General features: G+C 31.9%; 2 protein-coding genes across 2 annotated transcripts in view; one reads left to right on the top strand and one right to left on the bottom strand.

Annotated features, from left to right (window-relative positions):
* Positions 1-1,476: 1,476 nt before the first annotated feature.
* On the bottom strand, positions 1,477-4,689 carry LOC116350810 (neprilysin-2-like). The gene is made up of 12 exons (XM_031782755.1): positions 4,622-4,689; positions 3,982-4,466; positions 3,734-3,924; positions 3,486-3,662; positions 3,048-3,424; positions 2,574-2,983; positions 2,458-2,503; positions 2,330-2,388; positions 2,134-2,243; positions 2,025-2,060; positions 1,789-1,958; positions 1,477-1,689 (listed from the first exon to the last, which is right to left on the bottom strand). The coding sequence occupies exons 2-12, from the start codon at positions 4,451-4,453 to the stop codon at positions 1,518-1,520; spliced, it is 2,220 nt and encodes a 739-aa protein (XP_031638615.1). The 5' UTR covers positions 4,454-4,466; positions 4,622-4,689; the 3' UTR covers positions 1,477-1,517.
* A 1,553-nt stretch (positions 4,690-6,242) lies between these two features.
* LOC116350701 (Down syndrome cell adhesion molecule-like protein Dscam2) overlaps positions 6,243-9,768 on the top strand; it is a 65,846-nt gene continuing 62,320 nt past the window's right edge. The window contains exon 1 of the mRNA XM_031782602.1: positions 6,243-6,539. The gene's annotated coding sequence lies outside the window, so the exon portion shown is untranslated. The remainder of the gene's footprint in view (positions 6,540-9,768) is intronic.

Below are 9,768 nucleotides of genomic sequence, written 5' to 3'. Positions count from 1 at the left end.
AATGATGAAATATTATTTTTCTCCGACGTCTCCAACCAAATTTACGTAATGTATTTTACGTATTCATGTTTTTGACAAGTCATTTGTCAATTTAGATTTATGACATTTCGTCATTTTTCGCATTTTGAAGTCGCTGTAAATAGCGTTATAAAAATGGTGAGAAATAAATATTAGACTGATATATTTTTTATCAGTAATTTATTCTTTAAGTTTATTTTATCTCTTTATTTTGTTTTTTACCAAAAGCTGTGTATTGTTTTATGTTTGTTTTTAAATATTTTATGTAACCTAACAAATGGGTTGGTGATTTGATTGATATTGAAACAGGACTTTCCAAATTGACAAATGACTTGCCAAAAACATGAATACGTAAAATACATTACGTCAAAAATGTCACAATCTCTCCCATCTCTCCAAGCCAACAGATGGCATTAATGTAAACCATTCGCAATGTGTCTCTTCTTAGAGCCATCCACTTGCATAGATTACATAGACCTTCACATTCCTCCAAAAAACTTATAAAAATACATAAATTATAAAAATTATATATAATTGTGACGAACTATTTACGAACTATTTTTCTGCATCATATATTTATATTTTATTGAAATTTTTTTTAGTACGAAATCTTTGTATGCAATTCTTTTGAAAAAAATACAAATAATTCATCCAATGTTAGATATATTTAAAACAAACTATTTCCGAACCATTGTATTTATTGAGAAATACGTTTGAATAGTAATGCGTGCAAAATTATTACATGCATAAACCAAACAATAGATGGCGCCTGTGTGAAGACTTCTTTTCTATGCTGTGAGGCTGACTTTACTTTGGCATTTGGCGCTGTAAAGCATTTATTTACCAAACCGCACATGTCTCGCGTGATCTGTTACAAATTTGTCGTGAATGTTGCAATTTAATTATCGCATTTTGTTTGTTGGGTCGGGTATCATAAAAATAAGGGCATATGACCTCAGTGTGGTAACAATAAATTAACTTTTTCAATCCAAAGTGTGATTTAGGTCCAGCAAATTCTAATATCTGAGAGCAGTAAAGTTTTTTTGGTCAAATGACGTAATAAACAATTCAAAATATGCGTATTTTGTCTTCTTGTGAAAAGTATCTGAAATAAGTATTTTTACGATCCAACCACTGGTTACTCTTATACATTTATTATGCATAACTATGTAAAAGTTTTTTTCTGCAGTTTCGTGGCTTAAAATGCCAATGGCAAATGTGAAATTATTCGGATCAATACACAGAAAAACACTAACTCCGTCTCTGTGCGTGCTTCGTATGGAATGAAGTGTTTTTTATCTCAATACATCAAGTGTATCTGACTATGAATCTCTCAATTGCCCACGCCATTTCCAAATCACTTAATAAACCCAATTTAGTTCTATTAATTGAAACAAAGAAGAGTACAAAAACATTTCAAAACAAAAGTATTTTTATTTTCCTTTGAAAGAATTGTGATATTTTATACATATTTTTTAAACATATTTTTATTTATAATTTTACCAAATTTCGCATTTATTTGCAGGATTCATATTTGTTTGGGGCGCACAGTGGAAATCACGTGAAAAGTCCTCCATATTGCTGAACGTTCCAATTATACGGTATCTGTTTGGAGCATGTTCATCTGTAGTGTATTGTATTCTATCAAACTCAGGTCGTGACACCGCGCACCTTATCATTTAAAACAAAATAAAATGAAATTTTCCTATTATACAGTGCATTAACACATACAATTTTTGGTAAATATGATATCTAATCAATTACAATTACCAAAGTTGTGCGGCTGAAATCCAAAATAATTGGTTCGATGTATAGTTTGATCGTGTGGGCAAGATAGGTTCTGGACCATTATTCTGGACAAACTTTTGATAAGCTGCATACATTCCCTTCACTGCACCATTGTCGGCTATATTTTCACCTTGCGTGATTATTCCATTGACCTAACGACAGCAATTGAATAATGAACCTCAAATAACTAACATAATTTTTGCCTTTAAAATACTTACTTTTAAATTTAATTCCGGATGGATATAACTGGAATACTATAGATTTTAAAGAAATGGTTTTATTTTCATAGTTATTTCAATGCAAATTCGTGAGGTGTGTACCATGTACCTGATCAATTATACATTGAGCTTTTGATGAAAACTTGCGTTCAGTCTCAAAATCCCACCAATTCGCTACGTTACCATTGATATCGAATTGTCGTCCCTCGTCATCGAATCCTAGTGCATGATTTAAATTTTTCATTAATTATGTAATAACTCCACAATAATAAAAAAAATAATATAATGAGAAATAATCAGCTAACCGTGAGTTATTTCGTGCGCAATAAACCATCCAATTGTTGCGTAGTTCATATAAGATGGTCTTATGTTGATAATGAAGTAAAAAAAATAAACATATAATGGAACAAATTATAATGAAAAAAATACTCACCGATCAGCTGAGAAGAAACGATCTTGGAGCACAGCTGCAGGCAATTCTGAAAATGAATGAACGTACGAGTAAAAATTGTGTTTTCTTTTCATTTTTTTACAAATTTCTTCACATACGTATGCTATTTTCAGGAGGAGAATAAAAACCGTTGACAAGGAATGACATTGAATGTGTTTCCCAGTCTGTTTTATTGACGCTTTTCCGTAGTTTATTTATCGCAAGTTTGGTACTGAAGTTACGAATTCGTAGAACATTATGGAAAAACGAGTCCGGTTTTAATTCCAAGCCCTGGTAATATTGTTCTAATTTTGTATCATCGATTAGTTCAGCGGGATAAGAGATGTGGTATTGCATTTGGTTTGCTTTTTTTATGGCCATCATCCTTGACACATCATCCATCCATTCAACTTTATTCAATGTTTTTATAAACTCCGCATGAATATTTTTGTACATATCAATTACTGATTTTTTCGATTCTTCATCAGCATATCTACGAACGTAGAGTGCGGCCACTGAGATGGGTAGACTATAAAAAAATAGATACGTATCTCAATAAATATAAATAAAATGTCAACATTTAAATATCTCACTGGCTCATTGTCAATTTTAAACATTCAGTGTCACGGGGATCTGCTTTGAGCATACCACTTGTTTTGGCAAGATATTCTTGTCGTCGCTGATGAAGTGCGTTATTCAATAACTTTGCCTCATTCAATACCGATTTCCATGCAAAATAATTGGCTATTGTTCGTTTTGGCGTCAACTCAAGAACGGCATTCACTTGAGAGACATATTTGGTATCGAGAATAATTACAATTTCAGTTTCATCAACATGCAATTCACCATATAGGTTCCAATTAATGTAGTCCAACCAGTTTATGTACGGGTATGACAACTGCAGCTGGTGAATGGAATGGGGATTGTAGAGAGCAGACCTATTTCGAAGCTCTTCTGCAGGCAAGGAGATCTAACGAATTATAATTATCAACAAATAAATTTAATGTGCAAAAGATTAAAAACCACATCACCTTTGCTAATTCTATTTCAAATTGAAGCGCATCAAGAAGCTCAATTTCAGCATTTCTTTTATTTGCTCCAAAAATCACAGCGACATCAACCATAAAGTCATAATAAGCCTTGACATTTGTGTCTTCCATTCCTCGCAACAAAAACTTTTGTGATATCCCAAAGCTGGGCTGGCTAACCTGAAGTCACAAGATTAAGACATTAATATCCGTTCAGTTTAAATTTTTATGGAGTTTGTTGTTAATCTCACTGCAATAACACGTTTTGATGAATCTTTTGAATCAATCGTGATATAAAATTGAAAAATGAATGAATCACTTAAGCCGGCATTCGATAGAATTTTATTAGCTTCCATCCATTCCCATGATTTCGAATCCCAATCACCTTTAACAACGGGCCAACCGCCGATTTTCTCATGAATCTCCACAATTGGCGTGATGCCTTTTACAAAAAAATAAAATGAAAAATTCCATTTGCAAAGAAACAAATGTATTTTACCTATTTCATTTCGTGCTGTTTCATTGATACAAGAAAGTCTGAATATTTTTGCCAGCTTAAATGCATTTGATTCATTTGGCTGGGGATCTTCCGCTAACATGTTACGCAATTGCTCGTCAACCTTATCTTGCACTTCTATGAATGACATTTCGATTGTTTTTTCTTCACGAATAATAGTATTTTTGATAAAGTTGCCACATGCAAAATCATAGAAATCGTCACACGGATTAACACTTTCGTCTAGTGAACTCATCATAAGTACAGACTCTTTCACACAAACATCGGTCGTGCAAATGTTGGGTTCATTATTTTTTAGATCGTTCTCATTCGTATTGTATTCGTATGTAGGATCGGTTAGTGTATTTTCAAGTGTTTCGATTGACAGCTGCAATGGTATAAAATTCGATATAGTTGCACCATTTATATACACTGTTGAATAAATTATTAGAGTCAATCCAATTTGGAGCATCATAATGACCAATATTCTGGAATATTTATAAAAAAAATACTTATTTATTTCACCAATAAAATATATTTAATTTTTTTCTTTTTTTCATAATTTTAGTTCACATTTCAGGAGGATAGAACCGATTTGCAATCAATTTTAAACAAAAGAAAATTGTTACAAGTTAGATTTTACCTTTTACACAAAAATAAATTCTAAGTGCGATTGAAAAGTTTTGTCACATGTAGCTTTGTGCGTTACTCTATTAAAACTGACTTAAAAGTGAATCCATTCATGTTCTTTGAATTGAAATTGCAAGAATGATCTTTTAGTATTTGAACAAGTTTGGCAAGTTTAATAAAAAATACAAAAAACACTAGATAGAAATGTGTTTCGATAATGGGAGTCAAATCGAAGACAAATCTTTTTTTTAAATATATTATTCTGTAAACTATAGAGCCCAAGAAAAAATGTCTTCTAAATTGAGTGTCCTGAAATACCCGCCCGTGTGCACAAGTGGTGCGAATATGCTGAATTTGATCTAGAACTTTTGAGTAAACTGGTTTTAGCCAAATGTTATTGACTTTATTGATTGAATTATATCAATTCATATTAAAATAAAAAAAAATATTTCAGACAATCTTTATAGCTATTTAATATGTAAATTTTGACCGCAAGACAAGTTTGTTCCAGTATCTCCAGGCTCCATCATTTGTCATTTATATTTTATTACATTATGGAAGAAAACACAGTCAAAAAGGGGTTAAATAAACTGATAATTGGCGGCATTTCTAGACATTCTTTAAAGACGAATTAATCACGAATTAAGTAGGTGCATTCATAAAGTCGGTCGTAACAGCCCAATTTTATTATTTTATTATTCCTAAAAAAATATTTTAAATGAAAGTCTTCTTTCACGTCAACTGGATTAACGTGTTTCAATGTTGTTGAAAATATCATTAAACCTAAATATGCAGATAAACAAAAAAAAAAAAAAAAAAAAGAGGTCTATCAGGCCAAACTACTTCCGTATGTATAATATAAAAAAAGCAGTTTGCAAGAAATAGTGATGTCATGCGTTTAGATATCAAACAGACAGATCAGCCAGCTGAATAGAATTGCTTGTTATAGTTATAAAAAAATGTCCAATGCTTAAAATCATTTTAACAATCCCTTCAGCGCCTGACGTTAGCTGCCCGAAAATATCGAAAAAAAGAAAAAAAAACGTTTATATGGTATATACTGTGTCACGATCAGAACAATTTACATCTTTAAAAGTGTGTTTTTCAATTATAACTTAAACTTGCACATTCGCTGGAAATAAAGTATGATTCATGTGTGGAGACGCCAGATATTTACTTCGTTTGATTTTCTTTTCGTAGGTATTGCTGTAATATCCAATTGAAATTAAATGCAAAATGATAACAGATATACTGGTTTTTTTAAAGAGAACAATTTTATTGATTTTGTAAAGTACCAATATAGTAATACAAGAATATAATGTTTCAAATTTACAAACAGATTGAATGTTAATGGAAATGTGTGGTCAACAAAATTTAATCAGTTAAATACCATTCCACTTAGATGTGTTGTCAGTCGCATACAATGTCACACAGACGTACGATTTTTGTCTCTTGTTGATAAAAAGGTATTTCGACACTAGCAATAAAAAAATTGCCATGTGATTGCGACACGACATTTTCCGATTTCACTTTCGGTACGGATGCAATTTCCCCTTATTTTTAGGATACACCTCACATACATTCTGTATCCATTTCATTCAGTGTTTCACTTGGATTTATGATGTGCACGCGTGCAGACGTATAAATTGTATGTTAAAAGGAAAGCGTTTCCGAACTAAAAGCAGTGAAATTCCAAATTTTTAATAGTATTTTTTTGTGAATGACATATGTGTGTCAATCTTTCGAGTGTGAAATGTTAGCGTTCATTAAATAAATGTGTTTTTGCGGATACCAAAACGATGCAATTATCATATGAAAACCGTTGACAGGGTATACACAAGAACCGATTTTATGGTGTGAAATTTGAACGGTGAAAAATTATATTAAATAAATAATCAGTGTTTTCAAATTAACATTTTACTCATTTTATGGTAAGTTTAAACAAAATTCACATCGCTTTTTACTCTCTTTAAACAATTTTAATTATTTCAAACTTAAAATAATTGCAGAAATATCGTTTGAATTCTATATCGAAATTCAAATGTAATGATTCCATGAAATACGTAAATCATTTCCATTCGCTGTCCACTTGTCACTCGGTTAAAAGTGAAATGAATTTAAATGATGACGCAGCTTTGCTATATTGTTTGTTGGCGTACGTTTAATTGAATTTATTTTTCCGCACGTTTGCAGTTCGTATAATACGTTGAACTTTTAAGCAAAAAACTTTACCAGTAAAATTGTTATATATTTAAATCACAGCCGTCATACCCAATGAAAATTGAAATAAATTCATTTTGATTGATTCTTAATGGAATTTCACATTTTTTTAAAAAAATAAAATGCCAATGAAATACATTGAAGTAAAAATTGAAATATTTTTACGGTAAAAATTGATGTGTTATGATATTAATTATATGTGAATCATACTTTGATTTAGCACAAATTCATATGTTCAGTGTTCATACACTTAGATCCTGATTAATGTCGAAAAGCTTATTGTTTTCGAAGAACCATATTCGCTATTTGACTTTGTATGTGTGTGGCAACAACATTCAGTGAATCTGTTATCTTCAGACCAAAATCTCTTTTTCGAATTTCATTCATTCGTTGTATAAGTCGATAAATTAAATTGTAACCCAAGCGAACATTGTGAGTTATTTAATTTAGCAGACATGATGGATTCTCAATCAGATTAAGGCTTCCCATTCAACTTAATAACATTTAATATGGCTGGAATATGTCAGGAGTCAAAAAAACATCCTACGCAAAAATTATGATTCAATCATAATCGAAATTAAAGCAAGAATCATTGAGAACCCAATAAATAAAATATCGAAATCATAATTTAAAAAAAAAATACATATTTCATTTGTTACTGGATCGAGAGACACGTGTAATAAAGACATGATAGGATAAATCATGTACCACAAATGAGGATAATATTGAACAAAATTCGTTCAGCGAATGTCTGCTACATTCGTGTGAGCTCGAGTGCTATGCGAATATATGGGTGAAAATGCGGTAAAAATGAAGACATAGCAAGGATTTCATGATGCTCAAATATCCACTTGTTTTCAAATCGATACGCTTATTTATTTCCAAGGATCCGTCAAAAAATCGTCTATCTTTATTCGATTAGAATCTTTTAAGAAGCACAACATCAGATTCGGTTTATATAATCTTGTAGCTCTTTTCGACATTTTTCATATTTAACTATTCAACTGTGTGGAATGTTTTTCAGTGCTGGTACGTTGAATAAATGTTTGCATAGCATCATTCTACATTCATTCCTCTTCCCGATCAAACATCTTCGGTACTAAATAAATTGTAACATGATAAATATGGCAAAAGAAAAATAACCGATTCAAAGTCGGAACACATTTCTTGCTTCCACTTATTACGTTTGCACAAGGATGCCTAGCCAGCGGGTGAATGGCAACAACAGTAGAGTAGTGGCACATCACAATTGGGTTTTTTTGCGGAAAATAAATGCCATAAGAATAACTTTACCAATGCCAATGTTGATTCATATGTCATCTTTCTACAATATTAATCCAATATTATTGGGCAAAAGTAGTCTAACATTTCTACTTCCGATTTATTTTCATTGTGTCACAGTATTCGATTTCGGCTTTTGCATTAACACAAAAGGACCAATTTGAATGTGAACGGAATGCATAAGAGACAAAATAGATATGTCTTCGTTAAATTTGAACATTTTATTCACAAATTTAAAGATACTTCCTATTTGGGTGTAGCTACAACCAATAAAAAGGCTATGGACAACAACAAAAAATAACGAGACGGAAATATGTACGTGCAGAAGCATAATGAGCGTTGGAGGAGCAGGAAGCTATGATGTATGTGGTGCTGCACAACTTACCACATTTACTATTATTGCGACATTCGTGATTAAGTGTTTGCACGAATCGTATGCATATGTGCATATGCACATGAGCACAATTTGCGTTTGAGTTCCGGTTCGTACAATATTGTTGCATTCCTTTTCAGCATCGTTTGAAGTGCACGTTTGAATTTTCTCTGTTCAAATAACTTACCTAAGAAACACAAAGATAGAGTGACTCGATCGGCTCCATTGAAATGGCATACACAAGTTTCAGTTAGCAACTGCTGGCTATTTACATATGTTAAACAGGAGTTTATTTACCGTCGTTACTTAATGCATTAGACGCAAGCGAGTGGTAAAAAGATAGAAGTTGACAAAAGGGGAAATGAAATAGCATTTGCATAATCTAAGAATAATTTGTACGACTTTAATATTGTTCAATGGGGGATGAAATAGAAGTGGTATCGTGACCCGGCATGTCTTTAGAATGAAAAAGTCAAAAATGCACCCAGTTTCCCTTAGAAAGTTTTTTCCGTTGGGTTTTCTGCATCAAACATTCAATCACTTTGATTTCCTCATTTTATTCACATTGAACTTGAAATTCGATTTGTCAACGTCAGCAAACTAAGTTGTCACAGACAAATACACACACAATGGCATAGAACGTGCAACGCATCTACTACACACACTTTAACAATTCATGATGTATTAAAATAAAATGAAAATATTTGATGAAAGAGCTAACGAGTCACATGAAAAACGAACGGTTCGAGTGCAGACACAAGTGATTGTCAACAGCACAAAAATGCGACGGAAACCATTCTTGGGATTTCACTAAGGATTATTTGCGTGTGGAAGAGAGTAGGAGATTTCTGTTTCCAACAATCCTATTGTCTTTCTTCGTCATTCTCTTTAGATACTATTATCAATGGATTCTTCATCGTATTTTTTATGCTCATTTTGAATCATGAATCGCTTTTTTTAAACTCATGAATTTAATTCACTGCTTTTTTATGCTTGTCAATTATTTGCATAGAGATACCACGTCAGCGATTTGATCAATATTATGTATATATTATACATTGTAGTATACTGGCTCAAAAAAGATATTTTTAGCACGAGGATACTGAAAAAAAGTTCTGTCCAAATCTAGAACTTCACATCTTCCCAGACCTTTCAGAATAAGGCGAAAATGTCTAAAACATTTTTCATTGCATATACTTTCTGAATCCGCAGGAGATAAAAGTATCGTTTTTTGAACCGGTCCAATGAAGGGTGAACTCTCCTTAAAAACATAAGTTGTCAGTAGT

This window comes from Contarinia nasturtii, unplaced genomic scaffold (genome assembly GCF_009176525.2).
Source record: "Contarinia nasturtii isolate CC-2019 unplaced genomic scaffold, AAFC_CNas_1.1 Cnas_scaffold_4311, whole genome shotgun sequence".
Taxonomy (NCBI): domain Eukaryota; kingdom Metazoa; phylum Arthropoda; class Insecta; order Diptera; family Cecidomyiidae; genus Contarinia; species Contarinia nasturtii.
This window is presented reverse-complemented; position numbering and strand designations above follow the sequence as displayed.